Source organism: Amphiura filiformis, chromosome 7 (assembly GCF_039555335.1).
Source record: "Amphiura filiformis chromosome 7, Afil_fr2py, whole genome shotgun sequence".
Lineage (NCBI taxonomy): Eukaryota > Metazoa > Echinodermata > Ophiuroidea > Amphilepidida > Amphiuridae > Amphiura > Amphiura filiformis.
In genome coordinates, this window is record NC_092634.1 from 49,731,759 (window position 1) to 49,753,364 (window position 21,606).

At 36.3% G+C, this 21,606-nt stretch overlaps 1 protein-coding gene across 15 annotated transcripts in view; it reads right to left on the minus strand.

Moving 5' to 3' along the window:
- The window catches only part of LOC140157277 (chromodomain-helicase-DNA-binding protein 5-like), a 64,016-nt gene that overhangs the window by 15,488 nt on the left and 26,922 nt on the right, over positions 1 to 21,606 (minus strand). For 8 of the 15 annotated variants that reach the window (XR_011859656.1, XR_011859655.1, XM_072180408.1 and 5 more), the window contains exons 26-36: positions 18,286 to 18,393; positions 11,425 to 11,498; positions 9,832 to 10,110; positions 8,999 to 9,289; positions 7,955 to 8,465; positions 6,662 to 7,157; positions 5,935 to 6,067; positions 5,151 to 5,346; positions 3,654 to 3,835; positions 2,568 to 2,787; positions 1,510 to 1,533 (exon numbers count right to left, since the gene is read on the minus strand). Coding sequence is in view for 11 of the 15 variants with exons in the window: in XM_072180408.1 (XP_072036509.1) it covers positions 1,510 to 1,533; positions 2,568 to 2,787; positions 3,654 to 3,835; positions 5,151 to 5,346; positions 5,935 to 6,067; positions 6,662 to 7,157; positions 7,955 to 8,465; positions 8,999 to 9,289; positions 9,832 to 10,110; positions 11,425 to 11,498; positions 18,286 to 18,393 (2,514 nt within the window). In the remaining 4 variants the exon portion in view is untranslated. The remainder of the gene's footprint in view (positions 1 to 1,509; positions 1,534 to 2,567; positions 2,788 to 3,653; positions 3,836 to 5,150; positions 5,347 to 5,934; positions 6,068 to 6,661; positions 7,158 to 7,954; positions 8,466 to 8,998; positions 9,290 to 9,831; positions 10,111 to 11,424; positions 11,499 to 18,285; positions 18,394 to 21,606) is intronic. The other 7 variants (XR_011859658.1, XR_011859657.1, XM_072180415.1 and 4 more) reach the window with 2 other exon arrangements.

Below are 21,606 nucleotides of genomic sequence, written 5' to 3' on the forward strand. Positions count from 1 at the left end.
TTGTTTCCAAAAAATCCGTCCGACATGCTTGTGTTTTTGTATACCCATGAAAAAACGTCAAAATAGTTAAGAAATCTTGTTGTTTTCATAAGAACAAGTTTATTTTATGAAAGAATAGATATGAATCTTACATAAAATGTATTGTAACTTCATTTCTAAGAAGTAAGTTTCAAAATTAAGCAAGTTGGGGACCAATTTTCAATTCATTATCATGTCGGACGGAATCTAGCATGTCGGATGGAATTTGTCAATATTTCCATTATTACATCTTTAATAAATAGAGGTCAATACTTTTAAAGTATATACAGCATTAGTACATGACCTTATCTTTATAATGCAGGTAAAAATATTAAATTTTGAGAAGTTGCTAAAAAGTCAACATTTCATTCCGTCCGACATGATGCATTCCGTCCGACATGGCCCATTTTGAGATGTTGCCGTTTCCATGACAATGATTGTTGAATAAAGATTGTATGAGAAATTTAATTTATGAATGTTCCTTTGACTATTTGGCAGGACTTTATAAGATATTGTTGTAACTTTCAATAGAATATCAATTTGAATGTCAAAAGCCTGGGAACCCCATTTCTATCTATTCCGTCCGACATGGTCACTTTTTCCTGTCCTACACGAAGCCATCAAGGATTTTTCAGACAATACTGCCATAGCATGATAGCTATGTACCATATCCATACCCATGTAAAATAAAACCAGTCCAGTACTTCTGGAACAAAAATGACAGCCATATTTGCTATCAAATTCCGTCCGACATGATTACGACAATTTTGAAACAGGCCCGTGTATGGATTTCAACTGGAATAGCCCAAAATGGCACATTTCAGATTCACCCACATAAAATGTTCTACTTGGTGCTTCAATACTTTTGAGTATTTGAGTAAACAGGTCAAAAGGCACATAAGGTTTTGTGGGGATGGTATATTAATATTTTTGATTTCATGATGTGGTTTAAATTTATAATCCGTGAGCGTAGTGCATGTTAGAATATGATTGTTGCTAGGTCAACTGGCTCACGCATTCTTTGTTATGAACCGGTGTATTTAAGCCCAAGCTTGAACCAGTATCCAATGGTTACTAACGTGCACTACGGCAGCAAATTTAACATGAGATAACAGTTGAAAGTTGCAATAACATGTTTAATTTGACAAAACAGTATATATATAAATTTAAAAAAAATTAAAAGATCTTATTAACTTTTCATCAATACCATTAACTGTGAAGGGGTACTAATAAAATGTCCCTTTAAGCAATAACAAGATTCAGGTTCTTGAAAGGATGTATAACTGTAAACCCAAATGAAAACTTGATGGTTTATTTTCCGGATGACAATGATCTTGAATATTATTCACTCAAAAATAGATTTGCCTATTTCCAAAAACAACCATTATTTATAGTTGATTTAACATCATCTGTAGATGACAGTATTTTTTATGAATATTTAAGCTACTCTTTTCAAAATCATCATCATTTGTTTCTTCCCATTTTAAATACCTCTCATCATGCCTTGTCTTTGTCCTGATAAAGAAGAAAATACATGGATACCAAAAAAAAATTGGAAAATGTCCCACTTCTCTCTTATGTAATTTATAAGAATTATAGTAAATTTAGTGTAAAACAGTTTTACAGCAAATGAAGGAAAGAGTAATTAGTTGTTATATATGCTGTATTTAATTGCAACAGCAACAAAATCATGACATAGTATTAATACAGGCCTAGTTTCAATGCATTGCCAGATTCAATATAGCTTTTATTATAGTATTTTTAGTCTCGGCAAGCCAGTGAAGTTAGTGAGCATTCATTAGACGCAGCTTCAAATTGTAAGTGTTCTCTTTTAAGCTCCAGTGTACAAAATGCCATATAGCTTAAGAGTATCAGTAAAAATGCTATACATGTTCAGTGGCATAATATTTTGGAGAAAACATCAGCAAGTGGTACTTTGTCTCTGACTGTTTTGCATCACAGAACCAAATAAACTGTAAAACAGATTTTTTTTTTTTTTTTTTAAAACTTAAGGTGTTTTGTTGCCTGAAATATGTTTGAAAAAAAAAATAACAGAAAATTGTGAAAAATGTATTGGAATCGTCTGATGCACAAATGCAGGGGTCAAATTGTGTTTTCCCCCTTGTGTGATTTATGCAGTCATCTGTACAGTGAGAGGCCAAGAAAACTTTTCTCTACATGTAGGGTAAAGCATATTGAAAAAAAGATACACTATTATCATTAAACTTAAAAAATATTCGCTTTAGTTTCTCATTACAAAGGACACACACCAAAAAAATATCTCAACAGAAGCACTTGTGTATAGATCTGTATTGCTGGATGTAAGAATTTTGACATAAAATCTTAAAATACTGAAAATTCCCATTTTCCTATACTTTTTTCAAGAATACAATACACAAATTCTGAAATCTGCATTAATGCTGAAAACTTACACCACAGTACAGTCTGAGAAGAATTATTTGAAATTTCACCTTGCTGATGGCAAAGTCATTTATATCTCCAGATATTCAAGGAAAAAAGAAGAAATTAGAATGGTGTAGCAAGCTTACTTTGTCCGTAATGATTCTGCAATCCAGAGAATTGACTGCTGCTGCTGGGGGAGGCATACGTTGAAGCGGCACTTTGACGGTTGTAGCCGGCAAAGTTTGTGGCAAAGCTACCTCCGTAGCTTCCAGCCGGGGTGTAATTCATGTAGGGGTTCTGTTGTTGGCCTACTGCGTATGCAAGCTGTTGACTGGCTGCAGCAGCAGCACCACCACTGCCACTAGCCTGCAAATGGCAACAAGACACAATTTGTTTACTTTACATATCATGCAATAGATAGTACATTAATGCCCGTCAGACTTTTATGCCGCCTGACGCATCAGCGAATCATAAGCCGTGATTGTGTCCGTTTGTCTGCAATGCTCATGCACCATCGGCAAGCGGCATGAAAATATGAAACCAGCATAAAGGTAAACAAAAAATCATAGACACAAATACCACATGACGTAGAATTTTAAATAATTTTAAATCAACATGAATTTTCTGAAACCAGATATTAATTCCCAAAATCAATAATTTTCATTAATTCCTGATTTTTGAAAGCAAGCACTTTCAAATCTACACATTATAACTCAACTATAGACTCTGTCTTTCTTACAAATGGTCATAATAAGTAACAGATATCTCAAGTCTTAGGATAGATCCAGTAGAGAAGCTGAAATTCATGGTTAATGAGCCCTTTAGTTATTACCAAATTTCTCTCCAACCAGGAAAATTTTTCTCTGCCAACATAGTTTCTCCTCCATCCCCCTACCAACCAGGCTGGTTAGTGGTTACAAACAGAGTCTTTAGCTCAATTTTACAAGAGCCCATCATTTTCACCACAACTGCCTGTCCAAAATTTGACCCTGAAAACATAAACCAAACCTCCGACCCTTCTAGGGGTTCAGTCCATTCAAAAGGCTATTGCTATAGCCTTGATTTATTTGTATGGTCTTGTTTTGAGTTCTCAGAACTTATTCAAGCATAATTTTTTAGAATATAGCATATGGCATTAATTTTGCCTGTCCCAAGAGCAAACTGCCTGTCCAAAATGACAGGTGGCTAGCTAACACCCTGGTTATACACCCATGTTTTACTAGCCTACTTACCGCTGCTGCTTGTGCTGCAGCAACTGCCTGGGCTTGTGCGTCTCTGTTGGCGAGTCTACTCAAGATGCTACGTTCAGACATCTGCAGTCTGGCGGCCACAGGAGGAATGCGTGACAAGGTTGCGGGCAGACGAGCCACGTCAGATTTCATGTCGCTCAAAAGCTCTTCCAACTGGTTTAAAACTGCAGTAATAATAAAATCACAACAATCATATTCAGTAACACCAACTCACACTACTATACATCAAAACATACTACAATTTGTTCATCAGTGTTAAGGTAATACACTATTTTAAAGTGTTGCGATTTGGTAGTTCACAACATCTTGCGAATGGTAATGAGCTTTGGCAAAAATTGCATTGCTCATTTCCTTGCGAGCGTGTAGAAGAATTCAAATATCACAGAAATAATTTTGTAGGTCCTGTGGTTCTTGAGTTATGTTGTAAAGAGTGCTGAAACAACAACACTTTTGTAAAATGTACATAACTCATTAACAACAATAAATTAAGCAAGTTTTCAAATTATATAATTTGTAGAATGAACCTTTGCAAAACATCAAGGTGTTATTTGTCAATAATTTATTGATCTAGAGAATGAAAATCGATTTTTTTTTTGGTTGCTTCGACCAACAACTCCTCGTCTACCCTTAAAGAGGAAGCCCAATAATCAAATTAATCAGTGACAAAGTTACCTCTGAATTTAACAGGTGCTAATTTAATTGATGCAATAGCATTAAAACATCAATCAGCACCTGTCAAATTCAGAGACACCATTGTCACTGATTAATTTGATCACCAGACAGGTTTGGTTCACCCCAGAAGAACTGCTCTGGTGGGGCTTCCTCTTTGAAATTTGCTTGGGTGGCAAATATGATCACATCTGTGCTAAACATACTTAGATTTAGAACTTGTCGAAATGTGGTAATATCCATTCAAATTTTACCAATTCAAAGTTGGCATTGCAACGTTTTGGGAAGCAGTTTCAGGTACATGAACAATTGGTACAGACTTGCTTATAATGGGCAATATTTGATGACAAAAGATGTGTGCATATACTTTTCAAGAGGGAAAGTTTCTTGTCACATAGTATTCAACAAATCAACTTTAAACACAAGGTGCAAAGGGTATTCCAAACCAGTGTTCGAAATTTTGGTTGTCCGTTCGCCCAGGACCAGCAAAACATGCACCGGACAACCGAAAATAATGCTCTAGTTGTCCGACGGACAAACAAAGATCTACAGCCAAAAGTCACTTTTCAGCATGTTAGTTTGCTCAAACCTGACACAACTGATGAATTGTTAAATATTGAAGAGTAATTGTTCATAATTTGACTACACTCACTCCACTTTTATTGGTCACATGTAGTTGTTTCAGATTGTGGCAGCTTACGGACAACCAAAAACTTTGGTGGACAACCAGAAATATTACAACCTGGTTGTCCGTGGGACAACCCCTTTTTAATTCAGACACTGTTCCAAACCTATCTGCCATTCCTTTACCTTTGTGTAATACAGCATTGGCAGGTTTGTTTCCAGCCAGTGATTCCTTGGACAGATGTTGATGGCTTTCTGCCAGACACTCCACTTCTGCAAACCTGGCATTGAGAGCCATAGCTGGGTGGTTAGGATCCTGGGTGAGATTCAGGTAGGCGGCACGACGGAGTTGTTCCTCGATAACCATGCCTTGCTCAAGCAACTATCAAAAACACAAACAAATAAAAGGTGAAGTTAGTTTTAAAACTTTTGAAAGTTTGCAAGATACACACAACACATGATATGATATGTGACACGATCTGGTCCATGGGGGCCAAAGGTGGCAAATTTGAAACTGAGATACAGGTAAAAATATGGAGCAAAAAAACAATAAAATATATTAGAAAATAGATATCAAAAAACTTCATAACCAAGTATGTTAGACCTTTAGTATTTTCAGTAAATGATAGCCTATTGTATGTATAATGTAATAACAACAGTAACTCAATTTTCAAAAATGCCTCCTTTGGCCCCCATTACCATGGACCAGATCGTGTCACATATTGAGATTGTAAACTACTTTGTAGAGCTTTATTCTTGTTTTTTAGGGCAAGTTTTTCAATAACACCTTGAAAATGAGCACCAACTGATCTTGATTCAACATATCATGTGATCACAATTTCAAGAGAACAAGGTAGGTGAATTTGTAGTTTCAAACATCTCAAGTTACTCAAGTCACACACAGAAAAAAATTAACGAAAGAATGCAAAAGTAAGCAAAAACAATCAGCAAGAAAAAAAATCCCTCTTACCTTAAATCTCCTTGCAAGGAATTTATTTTTGATTTCTAAATAGTTGCCTTTGCCTACGTCCACCTTGAAAGGTTCATTGATAATCATGTATGCTGGGTCATTCTGGATATCCTGCCATCTACCGTAGCCATGCCTGAGTAATGTGGTTAAGGAATATGTCATAATGCCTGGGATGATTTGAAGTTGAAAAAACAAATATCTGGTCTCTCACACCCCTGGATGGGGTTCATTAACTCAAATATCAATAATACTTTTAATTCTAATTTGGTTCCCTATTTCAGGTATCAATATCAATGGAGGTGGCTCATTAACTCGAAATCAATAATACATTCAAATCTAATCTGGTTCCCTATTTCAGGCACCCTATCGAGGTCCAATACATTTTCCCCAATTTTGACTAGAATTTATATCAGAGATTTTAGGATCTATAAAAAGTGACGGAGTATTAACTGTAAAGTTGTTTAATTTCACTAGTTCTTAATTTCGCTAATTGCCAATGACCATAATTTTTGTGAGTATTTATTTTCACTAATCCAGCAATTCATGTTTACAATTCAATGTGAAACCATAAAATTTGCGGGTATTTAATCTAGCGTAATAAATCCCAAGAGAAATTAAGTGGCTTTACAGTATTTGGAAATATTTGACATCTTAAATCAACAAACATTGATTCATTAAACACAAATTTTCAAAATATTCATAAAATAATCGCATTAGAAAAGGATACTTGACGATGCCGTGAAGCAGCCAGTAATCGTGTTTCCTATGCCAGATCTCATTAGCTCTATCACCCACACTCTTGGCTGCCCTCTCCTCATTCAACCATAATGTATGCAGCTCTGTAAAGCCTCCATCAGCAATATTAAAAACAAAGTTCAATTTTCTCCTCTCAGGTACTGCTAGTCTCTTTTCTTCCTCTTTCTTCACTTCCTCTTTCTTTTCTTCCCCTTTGACTTCAGCCACATCCTCCGTTTTTGCTTTCTCGTCCTTCTCTTCAACCTTAACATCTTCCTTGGATTCTTCCTTCTTTACATCTTCTTTGCTCTCTGTTTCTTTCGATTCTTCTTTTGTAGCTGCTTCTTCTTTGCTGTCGGATTCTTTTGGTTCTTCTTTCGTAGCTGCATCTGTATCTTTATTCTCAGATTTGACCTCTTCTTTAGCCTCCTCTTTGTTATCAGTTGCTTCTTTGTTATCTTCTGCCTTAGCGGAATCTTCTTTTGAATCTGTCGAAACAATAAAACTCTTGGACATTACTTCTCGCACAACATAATGTATGTATCTTTTTAAATTGGGATTCATATATATCTTTTAAAGACTGTTGTTATGTTTTCAAATGACACAAATATGGACTGATATAAAGGTTGTGCCTATGATGTATCATACCGTAAATATGGCGGATTTCTCAAATGCATTCAAAGCATGATTGCTATCTACCGCGGCAGTTCGTCTCAAACATATAACAAATGTACTACAATCAAATAGGTTGATGACAACATTTGATTGAATGGACTGCACTGCGCCATGATTACGGTGAAGGACAGCGGTTCAAATCCTTTGTTTGGAGCAAATCGATAAAAACATGCAAGGCCTCTATGGGACATCTGCTTACTGTATTTTGCAGAGGCAGGGAGGGAATTTTGATGGGGATTTAAATTATCAAAAAGAAATATACCAAATTTGATGAAGAGACAAAAAATGTGCTAATTTTTTGGACTTGAAACTATTTCTGTTCAAAATTAGAGCAAATTTGTCAAATTCTGGGAAAATTTCATAATCGTGCTAATAAAACAATCAAAAGTAGCACTTTTTCAAAAAATTTGGAGAAAATATTTTAAAGCACCCTTTCTCTAGATCACTTTTCTGGAATTTGAAGCAAGAATTTAGTTTAAAACTAAGAGCCTGAAATTGCTACCTGAATCTGCCTCACATCCAATTCCACACCATTAAGAACCCTACTCCCACACACAAACAGACACTTCTAATTAAGGTAATCTAAGGTTGTTACAAAAATGAACCATACCTTCTGTTTTATCCGCATCTTTCTTTTCATCAATTTCCATCTTTTCCTCCTCCTTAGCTTCATCTTTCTTCTCTCCATCTTCAGTTTTAGATTCTTCCTTATCTTTTGTCTCATTTTCTACTTCCATGGGTTTCTCTGCCTCCTTGGCCTCAGCACCATCTGCCTTATCCTCGCTCTTTTCTTCCTTCTCATCTGTTTCCATCTTTTCTGTCTTCTCTTCACTTTTTGATTCATCATCTTTCGACTCCTCTTTCGATTCTTCTTTGGATTCCTTTTCTTCTGCCTTTTCTTTCTCATCCTTTTCAGATTTTTCTTCGTCCTGTTTCTCCTTCTCTTCAGGTTTGCTGTCTTCATTTTTATCTGTGCTTTCTTTTTCTTCTGGTTTTCCTTCTTCTGGTTTTGCTTCTTCTGGTTTTGCTTCTTCTGCTTTTTCTCCTTCTGGTTTCTCTCCTTCTGGTTTTTCTCCTTCCACTTTCCCTTCTTCTGTTTTATCCTCTTTGGCATCCTTGTCCTGCAAAAACATCAATGAATCAAACAACAATAAAGTGAATGAGGCTAACCTACCCGAAATGTAAAATGCAAAACTATTAACAACTTATTCTTTTGATCAGGTAGCATTATGCAGTAGTAAAAATTATATTTTTTTTTCCAAATCTTTACCTAATGCTTTTATTAATATAACTGTAAACTTTCATCTTATTTGGATTTTAAAATTGTGAATATTTGGGTATCTCTGCCAGGGCTCAAAATAAGGCTATGGTCGACCATACCCAAATCACAAAATAGCCCTGGGGACAATTTTTACAGGCTTTAAATTTAGTTCTAAAAAAAGCATGGGAATTTCCTGCTATACAATACTGCTAATGAAGGAATTCACCACCAACTGTCATACACAGATTTTGCATTCTACATTTATACACCTGTCAAAATTATACTTTAATTTCAAGTGGTTGTGTACGCTGGACAAGAACAATGATTGAAGTTCCTTTCTAACCGAGCTGCACTTTTTCTTCACATCTATCCCATTTATGGTAGTATCCATACCTTAGTCTCTTCTGCAGTCTTCTCGTCTTTACCCTCTGTCTCATCTTTGCCATCCTTCTCAGATGCTTTTTCTTTCTCATCAGATGCCTTGGAGTCTACACTAGGGTCGGGAGAGCCAGCCATTGGTGTAGGAGCTGGGGAACCAGCTACGGGTGTTGGAGCAGGTGAGGTGTTACGTGAAGATTTGCGAGAGTCAGACTTCTTGCCTTGATTGACGAGATGTTCAGGGAGTCCTGATGGCATCAGCTCTGGTAGACTGATGGATCCATTAATAGGTTCAAATTCCATCACCTATAAGATACAAAGTGTCACAGTTTAGGTGTATCTGGACAAAGGCTGCTATTGAAAAATTGAAAATAAATTCCTTGCAATGAGATTTCGGGTAAGAGACAACAATTTTTCTTGCTGATAATGGTTGTCAAAATCTGCCGTAGTATTTACTAATCTCTGACATTTAAACTTATTTCTTTTATAGTATTTCATTAATCATTACCTTCCTTCCCTTGGTGTTAAAATTTAGAGCTAGAAACATTCATGATGATGATCCAAATATTGTATTTCTTATTTTGGCCAATGCTTGGGGTCTAATTTGATCTAACCTTTCCCCCAAATTCTAAGATCAATTGAAATTATCAAGTAGAGTGATTTTCCTTTTAACTCTCTGTAATCAAATTTGAAATAAACATGTTATGCATACAACACACCATCATCATGCAGGTAAAGATGTCCATTCTTGTCAAAGCTATAATCATAATATATTCAGAGATAGATCCAAAGATAAAAGAGAAAATTTGGCCTCAATCATCTCAGGAGAACTATTAAATTCAACATACCTTCTTCCTAATAAGGCTCATGACACCAATCCTTGTCAGCACATGTTGTCTTGACAGACCCTCTCTGGGAACACCGTCAGCGAAAGTATCAGCGCCGTCCGAGCCTGGCTCGCATAGATGGCGCATGAAGAGTGACACGTAAGCACGGAAATGTTTCTCTGGTTTGCCTCTGAGATCTCTGACAAGCCACTGTGAGTTGTATGGGTCCTGTGGGGGCATACCCCATCGCATGATGGCATTCAGGAAAGCCTTCCTTTGCCGCGCGTTGAACCCAAGCACCTGACGGGAATGAAATTGAAAACAATACAAATTAAATGAGGAAGTTGCTATGTTTTCATTTTGAATTCTAACACTTAATTAGCTCAAACTTAAAACATGTGATTCTACAAAATCATGAAAATAAGACATTTACGATGTGGATCAAGCAAAATGACTCATTTGTCAGGCCAAATCAAAATTCAGTTCTAATGCGCCACTTTCAGAGCTTTATTTTGATGATAACTCGCATTACCTGACTTCCCATTACAGATATGTGCTCATTTTAGTGTTGCTCAGAACAATAAAACATAAAGTAAGTTGAACACTATTATTGGCCGTATCTCACAATCAACGACTCATTTAGCTTGATCACATCACACTTGTTTCCTAGCATTACTACTGTTGCCAACGTTCGCCAACTTACTGGCTACTCTATACTAATTCAAAACTGATAACAAATGCTACTTAAAACTAAAGAATTGCATTGATATGTTTGACCACGCCTTTAGAAAGACCACAGGTACTTAAATGGCCCCTCTCTAAAACTGGTCTTTTTGCTTTCCGTCTGTATGCTGTCAACATGTCTACTCGGATGAAGACACATTGTCTTACTACAGACGTTAGAAAGATACAGGGCGAGTCAAAATGATCTGTACCAAAGGAAAAACCCATATTTGAATATTTCAAATTAATTTGTTCTCGTACCGGTTTTGGCAATTTAGAACACTATAGGTGTTTCGCAAGTGTTTTAAAGGTAGTTATATTAATTAAATTGTTATAGCTTGTGATTGGAACAGCAATTTCCAAAATTCAAAATTTACTTATGCGCAGCATAATTTTTATTCAGTATGTCCACGATTCCAGAAAAGAAGTAGTTAAGCTGGGTATAGATCATTTTGACTCACCGTGTACAACATGATTACATTAAATTTACAAAGTTAATACATGACACATTTATAAGAAATGTTTTAATATGACAAGAAAAGTTGGCAGTACAAGTTTGTAGTAAAACGAGGTAGAATCAAAGAGAACCGACTCCACTATGTCTGTGTCGCTCATGGACTCCACTTAATGTACTGCCCAATTATTTCACTATACACCCACCAAACTTACAGATTCAATGTGCGTGTTGTTTGCGTTCTGGGTGTAATATGTTGTCTCAAAAATGCTCGCTAATCACTGCATGCGCACATTTTTTCATTATCATTCAATTGGAGGCTTTTGACAATAAATACTTGAGGTACATTCAGTGGCCTCCATGAGCAACAAACCAAGATGGTAAAATGACCATAGCGTAGTTGGTAATCTGTGAGTATGTCTTTGAGAACTACTAACCTCAATAACTCCACCGACTCTAGCCAGCAGTGGTGGCAGCCTGTCTCTGTCTCTATCACGACGACTTCTCCTTCCTGTCAAACAAACAATGTCAACAAAATAGCAAATCAAATTACGGTTACATGTCAATAGGCCGAAAACCCAAACCCAAGAAGTATTACCCAATCCTAAGCTTCGCCCCTAACCCAAACCTAAGCCCTAAACCAGACTCTAATCCTAACTCTTACCCTAACCTAAAATGCCCTAAACCCCCTAATATAGTTCTGTAGATTAATCTCCAGGAACAATTACATATAATTTGTTTCCACTTTTGTAAACGATATCAATTCTAGCTATATTATATTACCGTATTCATTCTATTAACCGCCCAGGGCGCTTAAGAAAGTTTGGATGGATCTAAATAAAAATATTTTCAAAAAAGGAATGGGGCGCCCAATGTGAGCTCGATGTGATGTGAGGAAATGCAAGGGGTTTGATTTGTTCAAACAATCTCATCAGCTACGAAGGGAAGAATATTAAATTTAAAGGATATGTATTTTTGTAGTAGGCAAGGTGTAAGGGGAACACATGGGATTTAATAAGATTGGTTTGAAAGTTAAAGGTATAAAGTGGTATTTGATTTTGGTTGTTTAGGGGTGTTTATTGCTATGATCGACTGCATCGGATGAAGACAGAAATAAGAAATCTGTACACATGTTATGTATTTTTTATATATTATTGAACACTTGAAAAATATAGACATAAACATTGAGATATCATACTAATTTTATGGCAAGACATCTTATAAGAAGCGTGAAGTAGTTATTACATTGACTTATTCTTTACATTGAAATGGTAATGTTAACCTTTATGTATCGTTTATAAACATATGACTTTAGTGAAAGGTTTATATTAACTTGAGATATAGTTGTGCAAAAATATATATTAAAAATATAAGTTGTAAATTTGTACATATGTACATGGTATAAAGATGAAGACATAGACCTCAGGTAACATTGTATATCTGTACATGTGAAGTTAACATGGATGCATGCCAAGGTCTACGAACATAACAAAACGCTGGTTGCCATAAAATTAGATCCATTTCCGCATCAGTACATGAATTACAATAGCAAATCAATTTGATTACAACTCAACTAAACACATACGCAGTTTCGATGGCATTTACTATGTTTACATAGATTTCGGTCTTCAGTGTTTTAAAATACGACAATGGAGAACATGTATAATAATGGTATGTCGTGTTGAATACTGTCATTAATACAGTATGTGCCACCATATTGCAATTTTGGCAATAACCACCAAACAAACAAAGGTCACTATATATCGGTTTAAGAGGCGTTTCACTCCCTCGTTATTGATGTTATGTTAGTTATGAAACATATTTCACTGTATATCGGGTTCTTAGAGGTGGTAAACTGGTTTAAACAATACAAAGATCTCGGTTTATTTGGTGTTTTTACGAGTCCATTAATTTTGTATTTTAAACAAAGGATATCCGACTTGGCTTCTGTAGATGATGATGACTCTCGCTGTTAAATTCAGTTATTTGCAGATTCATTTGTAACTGCAATCATAGAAGGTCTGCAACCTGTAAGACTCGCATTGAGGTCAGTAAGAATATAATGTAAGATCCATCATAGAGTAATCATTGTTATCATGTAAAACAACATTGAATTCAACTGGCATAAGAGTGTGCTGCTTCATTATTTCCTAGACTTGCTACAAAACGTCCAAGCCACACCCATTGCTGGTACATATGCCAGAGGGAAAGTCTTCCGGCCTTGTTATTTCAGCTTCTTCTCCGTCAGCTGTTGGTAAAATAATGGCGATAGAAAGTTTTAGCACAATTCATTAATATCTCGGTATTTTAAGTTGTATCTCAGTTCCCACTTTATTATACCCAAAGCTGGTCTAATTGTAACGTCCTCAGTCACTCCTCACGCTATAAAAAAAATCAAAATTACAATATTGATCGTTCGCTCGTACTATGGAGTTTTATGCATTAAAAAACACATTTTCTAAGAGCTTCTGAACATGTTTTTAAAAATGTCTAGGTTCTTTTTTACCAATTCAATCAAACTTTCTCGATCCTCACAGTCGCGGACCCATTTAATTCAAATTTACATGTGAACCCAAAGACCACAAAAGAGGGAAAAAAAGGGAATTCTTTATAAGGGATAATTCTCATGCCTGTTTAATGCCTTCTTTGACTGTATATCCAAAAGACCAAGTTTTAAAAGGATATCAACTTAGACATATGTTAGAAGAGGTATCAAATTAGCAGGTATAGGTTTCATTTTGTTGTAATCCAAATATTTCTTTTTCACTGTGTTCATGGTAAGTTTTCTCACAATTTGGAAAATGCAACATAAAATTTACCTACTTGTTTCCCAGTCTCTATGTTTGAGAGACGAACATCATCATCCTTCTTTGCCATCTATTGTACATTGTAGAGGGATACATCATCATTGTTTTAGTCTGCTGTATTTTGTGTATTTTGCCATCGTTGTCATTCACCTTTTTCTTCTTGGCTATCATTTGAGACGGGAACATCATCGCTGACATCCTTTCTTGCCCTCTGTACCATGCAGGAAAGTGGGATATTGTCATTGCCATCCTCATTTTCTTTCCTGGCTATTTGTATCATTTGGGACAGAGGAACATCGTCATCCTCTCTTGCCCTCTGTACCATGCGAGGAAGTGGGTCATTATCATTGTCATCCTCATTTTCCTTCCTTGCTATCTGTATCATTTGGGACAGGGGACATCGTCATCATCCTTTCTTGCCCTCTGTACCATGCGGGAAAGTGGGACATTATCATTGTCATCCTCATTTTCCTTCCTTGCTATCTGTATCATTTGGGACAGGGGGACATCGTCATCCTCTCTAGCCCTCTGTGAGGAAATGGGACATTATCGTTGACATCCTCATTTTCCTTCCTTGCTATCTGTATCATTTGGGACAGGGGAATATTGTCATCGTCATCCTTTCTTGCCCTCTGTACCATGCGGGAAAGTGGGACATTATCATTGTCATCCTCATTTTCCTTCCCTGCTATCTGTATCATTTCGGACAGGGGGACATCGTCATCCTCTCTAGCCCTCTGTGAGGAAATGGGACATTATCGTTGACATCCTCATTTTCCTTCTTTGCTATCTGTATCATTTGGGACAGGGGGACATCGTCGTCATCTTCCATTGCACTCTGTACCATGCAGGAAAGTAGGACATTATCATTGTCATCCTCTTCCTTCTTTGCTATCTGTATCATTTGGGACAGGGGGACGTCGTCGTCATCCTCGATTGCACTCTGTACCATGCGGGAAAGTGGGACATTATCATTGTCATCCTCATTTTCCTTCCTTGCTATCTGTATCATTTGGGACAGGGGGACATCGTCATCATCCTCTATTGCACTCTGTACCATGCAGGAAAGTAGGACATTATCATTGTCATCCTCATTTTCCTTCTTTGCTATCTGTATCATTTGGGACAGGGGAATATTGTCATCGTCATCCTCTCTTGCCCTCTGTACCATGCGGGAAAGTGGAACATTATCGCTGTCATCCTCTTCTCCAGTTGCCTTCCCTGAAATCAATATAATAAACAAGAAAGATTAACTTATATGTATATCAACATTAATTTGCAAACTTTTAATGGTCTATATATGATGCGAGCGTAGCGAACAGGAAATTTTGCATATTTGAACATTTCTGTGGTGTTTTCCTAAGCTGTTTTAGAGCATGTTATTTTAAGGTGCCCATAAATGTGTGCCAAAAACTGCTTGCCCCACCCCTCTCAGCCAGCCAAAAACTGCTTGGCCCCCCCCCCTTTCCACTAGCCAAAAAATCTTTGCCATCCAATTTTACCCTCCCCAGGGCCCATAATTATTGCACAGCCCCTTACAGCATCTATAGGCCTACTATACTTAAGTCTACAGACATTGCATTGGTTTAGACCAACTTAACATTCAATTAACATGACACGATTAGGTCCGATAGGCCCATAGCCCTACTAAAAGCACTAGGGCATACCTGCCAACAATAGAAAGTCCAAAATCTGGTCACCCACAGGGGTGTTCCTAGAAACATTAAGACCCTGGAGTGTGCAATGGCACCCACAGGGTACACAGCAACAAGAATAGCTCCCAAAATAGGCCGATTTTGCATGGTTTAGGCATAGACCCCACAAAGGGTGTGCATGCACCATCTTAAATACCTAAATTTGTTATTTGACTGATTATTCAGATTTTGGGAGTTTCAAAACTCAAAAATCTGAACAAATCAGATTAATTCTGAACAGTTGGCAGGTATGCTAGGGTATACACACTCATCAGTCAACATACATGACAAGTTCTGTGCCTACTAAACAGTCCGAAACATAACACTATATAATACCTATCAACAGTCCTAAAAGGATTTAGGCCTAGGCCTACGCTACTTGACCTACACATAATTAGTCTAAACATTATGACAAGGCCTTAAGTTTGTTCGGTTTATATAAGGCAGAAAAAAAAGACTCCTAACACCGCGTATTGATTTAGAATGGCATGCACCTTGCACGCAGTTGGGCGCAACTAGCCAAGCCCCTAGACTAGAAATATTATGCATGTGAACTCAATAGAGACTTTGTTTATTTTATTAGAAGTTATAGCTCTTATAATTTATCAAACAAAACAAATAAATAAATAAATAAATAAAAGTATTTATTACTTACCATTTGACATTTTAAAATCTTGGAATGTTCAGAACCCGCCGCTTGTATGGAGAACAGTTCGTTTACACAGCAGAGTACGTATGCACAGCCCGTGGTACAATTATTGAGTGTGATAAATAACATCACAACATTTTAATGCTTAAAATTGCAATTTACAAGTGTCAGATGGCTATCCGTTAACAAAACTGCATCCAACATGTTTTCTTTTTGTAATGAACACAACAAAGAAACCGCTGAAGTTGCATTATCAGTAAAACAAGGTATTTTTAATGTATTACAGTATTATTATAAGGAGGAATGATGACCTTAAGACTTCACGGAACTCGAATGCATCCCTAGAAACGGCCATAAATAGAAAATTATGTGTTTCACATAATGCATACCTGCCAACAATAGAAAGTTATTATTATTTTCTATTATTAAATCTGGTTACCCACAGGGGTGTACCCAGAAATGTTAGACCCTGGAGTGTGCAATGGCACCTTTTACACAGCAACAAGAATAGCCCCCCCAAATAGTCTTGATTTTGCATGGTTTAGGCATAAACCCCACCCCAGGATGTGCATGCACCATGGTTATTTATTCATATACAAGTAACAACATATCATGCAGTAGGCTATTTTTTCTTTTACCTTAATTTGTTCTTTAAAAGATTTGAAAAATCTGATCGTTCAGATTTTTGGGAGTTTCAAAACTCAAAAATCTGAACAAATCAGATTAAATCTGAACAGTTGGCAGGTATGCATAGTGACATATTTGTCAAATACGTTCCTCATACGGCTGTTAATGAAATATTTTTTGTTTCACATAGTGACGTATTTGTCAAATACATTCCTCACATTTGTTCCACACGTTTTTGATGTTTCACATAGTGACGTAAAGCAAATACATCAGTCCACCGAGGATTTAGAGTAGTAAATATTTGTTTTATATTCTTCATTAATATATTCTTTGTTCATTGATTGATCAAAATATTAGAAACGCAAGGCCTTTATCATAGGCTAGATGCACATGTACAAAGCACACACATAGTTGGGTGGCTAAAGCTTACCATGAAAATGTTGTAACCTCTGCAACACCGCCGTTAAACAAGTAACCCTGTTCTCTGTTATTTTACCGTCAATATTAAGATACTGATATCCCGCGTACGTGGCGAGTGGCACCGACCACTAGGAACTGCGACACGGAATGAGGTTATACGCGCTCTGAGGGAAATAGTATCCCATTTCATTTTTGGTCACATGATACTCGTTTAACCAATTAATGAATGAGAATATATTAATGAAGGATATAATGGTAAATATTTTTAACACCTATACACCTGCCCACTTATTGAAATAGCGTCATAATTTACTTTTAGCGCACATTTTCGATATTTTTAAAGCTCAATTTCCCACATGCATGCATGTATAGTCACTCGATAGGTAAGCTTAAAGTAAGTATTTTGACAGTATTAGATGGGCAGTTAACAATATCACATTTTGCTTATTGTAAAGTCGCTGGGTGGGCACTTATAGGGGCATGGGTGTTTAATGGAATGAATATGGTATACATCTTGTCAAAAGAGAATATGCAAGTCCAATATTTTGAGTAGTGGATGTCAGTGAAACCTGTATATACATGATAACACTATTGAGCCTGCCTAGTAAAAAAAAAATTCCTATCAATTATTCTCATTCTTAATAAGTTATTTGAATAACTAAAAACTATTTTATTTAGCAAAAATTAAGTTGCTATTATGAAAACTCTCCCCTTAATCTATGAAACTTTTTAACAACTTCAATTGTGCGTCCTGCGATCAGTCACATGCACATATTACGCACTAGGCCTATGCCTCTAAATGTGCTCAACAAGCATGGTCAGCAACACTGTGGCCACTGACGTCTATCATATCCTCATAGACGACACACAGGAACCAGGGAAATTAGGCGCTTACAGGCTAAACCACACCACTGACTAAGAATTGTTTATTAAACTTTTAAGATGTGCTCTTATATAATGAACGGGACTAAACTAAAGTTGTGTTTTGAAGCTTTCTTACTCAAACTTTGAATTGAATCCACCTATACCATGTGCGAAACAACAACAATTTGTTAGCGTTGGTTAGTGTGCAGAAGTCATCAATGATACATTTTCTCTTACCCTTACCTCCGACTTCGTTCTTCTCATCGAAGTCGTCGTCCTCTTCATCCACACCAGAGTTGCCGGAATAATCGCTGAAATTGTCGCTGAGCTTGTCGTCCCATACTCCTGAGAATAGCAAAAAAGACAATGATCAAATTAAAAACAAACACATGTGAGTGGAATTGTGATCACACCAAACATCACTACCAAGTTTTACAAGATGATCGATGAGCTCATTAATATCCAGATGAATGCATACCTCACTCTGAATTCTAGGCTTATCAGAGGGCATCAACTCCCAATTTTAAAGAAATGTCAACCAGGCTAAACAATTACAAGAATTCTTTCTTCCCAGCTACACTCAAGATGTTGAATAGCTTGCCTGAATCCGTTGTCCAGTTATCTGAATCAGTAATGCACCAGATTCTAGTGCACAAGTGCCTGACGGTATAAGTTAGACCCCCTGCAGTGTCGCTCTTGTGTAACAATTGAGCTACAATCAAAGAAATTAATGTTGGTACACTCGGGCATACTAAATGTAAATCGCCACCCCTCTCCCCCAGTTCAATGTTGATGAAAGCACTTTTTCCATTGGGCTCTCCAGTCTCCCCAACATTGATTGAGGGGAATGGGGAGGAAGAGGAAAGGAGAAGGTATGTACTTCTCATCAAACATAGTTATACTAATTTCACTTAACTCTCAGAGCGGCAATGAAGAGTTCCAACATATTGTCAAGGTGTACCAACTATTAAATTCCTTGATTGTCCGAGGCTAACGCAAAATATGACATCTAAAATTCGTTTTTGTCTCATAACTCAACAACAGAATATCGTATGATCTTCATATTGCACACGATGTAGGAGTGGACCATGTGCTTTAGAATGAGTATAAAATGATGATAAATAAATTGGTTTATTTAGGAAGTGGTCACTGAAAGCATCTCCTATGCTAAATTACGTCATATTTCAGTATTAGGCTCTAAACGGCAAAATATGCATCTAAAATTGTTTTTAACTCATAATTCTACAACGGAATGTCATATGAACTTCATATTGCACATGATATGGGAGTATACCATATGCTTTGGAATCTTTATAAAATTGTTGATAAAGAAATTGGCTTTTTTAGGGAGCGGTCAGTGAAACAACCCATACCCTAACCTACACGAATTTCATGATTAGTTCTCTAAGCTGTCGCATGGCGCATAAAGTTAGTTTTTTGTGCTATATCTTCAAACGGGAAGTCATATCAAACTGTTGTCACTCACAAGTTTTTGGTAGATACTCTCCTATTGAAATGTGTTGAAAAATTGTGACGGCAAAGAAATTGGTTTGTTTAGGGAGTGGTTATTGAAAACATCCACAATGCTGAGTTTTATATAGGCCAAATAAACACGTTTTCTAACAATACGCAGTGATATTAATACGCTGTTGCATATTTCTTCTTAATTATCATAATTATTTTAGCACTAATTGCTGTATACGAATATTTGGTTGTCCTAATTCAACGCCTGATTATTGTTGAAAACAAATAATATAACAAAGTCAGGAATTGGTCATAAATCATTCATTACATAATTATGTATTAGTTATCTTCAGTAGACAGCATGAGTCAATGCGTATACGTAACAGCAGTAATAAGAACTTGAACTGTTAAATGTGCACATTATACGTTGACCTCATCTTGTTTTGTTCTTTCTTCATTTATTTCCATAAATGATTGTTAATATCATTCACCATTTTATCTTTAAAAATATATATATTATAACTGTATTGATGAAAGAATAAAAGGTACAGTTTCCATCCATTTCAAACATGATGAACCGGTAATTTAAGTTATCAATAAGGAAACACCGGAAATATAATATATAAATAAATCAAAAGACAAATATATTAAATCAAAAAAAAAAATAACAACATTGTCATTCAGATAAGTTTGGCCAAATTAAAATTAACAATTCCAATACAAGTAGCCTTTTGAGTGGGAAACAAAAAAAATTTGCCAAGTTTTGAACCGTGGACCTCTCGACACGGGCGACCTCTGCTACCATTAAGCTACACGGATCGACGTGAAAATGGTCTTTCATTTTAAGTCATAATGATTGTCATCATAAAGTTGCAGGGTCATTCAAGCAAACCATACCAAAACAAACGCTATTGAATTCAATAGCAATTGCACGGTAATCCATTATATCATTAGAAAAAAGACTAGACAAGTTTTTTTTTGGTGGATTATCGAGGCATATCGTCAGTTACTGAGCAACGTCATTATATTTTGAGCTGTTTCTGTACACAATATGAATATATATCGTGGATTACCGAGTCAATTTACAAAACTTCATGCAAAGTGCATAATTTATTAAGTTTCCACAATAGTTACAGAAAAAAGTATTCAATACGCGTCATGGTTTAACATCTTTAACGTATTAGTACAATGATTCAAGTCTTTATCACAGTTGCACGTAATAGTCTAATGGTGTGGTATGTGGCCCATGATCTGGAGGTACCGGGTTCGAACCCCAGCAATTTTTTTTTTTTATCTCTTCGTGATAGAGTTCAACGCTATTCTCTCAATGATTAATACCATTAACAAAACCTTAGTATTTTGTTCGTAGTCATTTTTCTGTGTTGTCAAACTCTTGTTTTGAGCTAAAATGCAAAATTTCACCATTATGCAGCTTATTTGGCCTTCGCCGGTTTTCACATAGCTTTACATGGTGTGCTACATATTTGCATTGTGTTTCTCGTAATTGAGTGAATATCGTACTGTACATTTGATAGAAGTGGAAACATATCATCATAACAAAATGTGTAAAATTTGGTTGTAATACATGCTTTTGTTTTAAAGATATGGACCAAAAACCAATTTTAGATGCAGTTTGCACTATCACAAAATGTGTTTAATTTAGCATAGGGGAGGATTTCAATGACCACTCCCTAAATAAACCAATTTCTTTATTTACAAATTTATTATAATTCAAAGGCCTATAATCCACTCCCAAATTGTGTGAAATATGAAGCTCATGCGACATTCCGTTTTTGAGTTATGAGACAAAAACGAAATTTATATGAAATATTTTACATTCGCCTCGGACAATCAAAGAAATTAATGTTGGTACACTCGGGCATACTAAATGTAAATCGCCACCCCTCTCCCCCAGTTCAATGTTGATGAAAGCACTTTTTCCATTGGGCTCTCCAGTCTCCCCAACATTGATTGAGGGGAATGGGGAGGAAGAGGAAAGGAGAAGGTATGTACTTCTCATCAAACATAGTTATACTAATTTCACTTAACTCTCAGAGCGGCAATGAAGAGTTCCAACATATTGTCAAGGTGTAC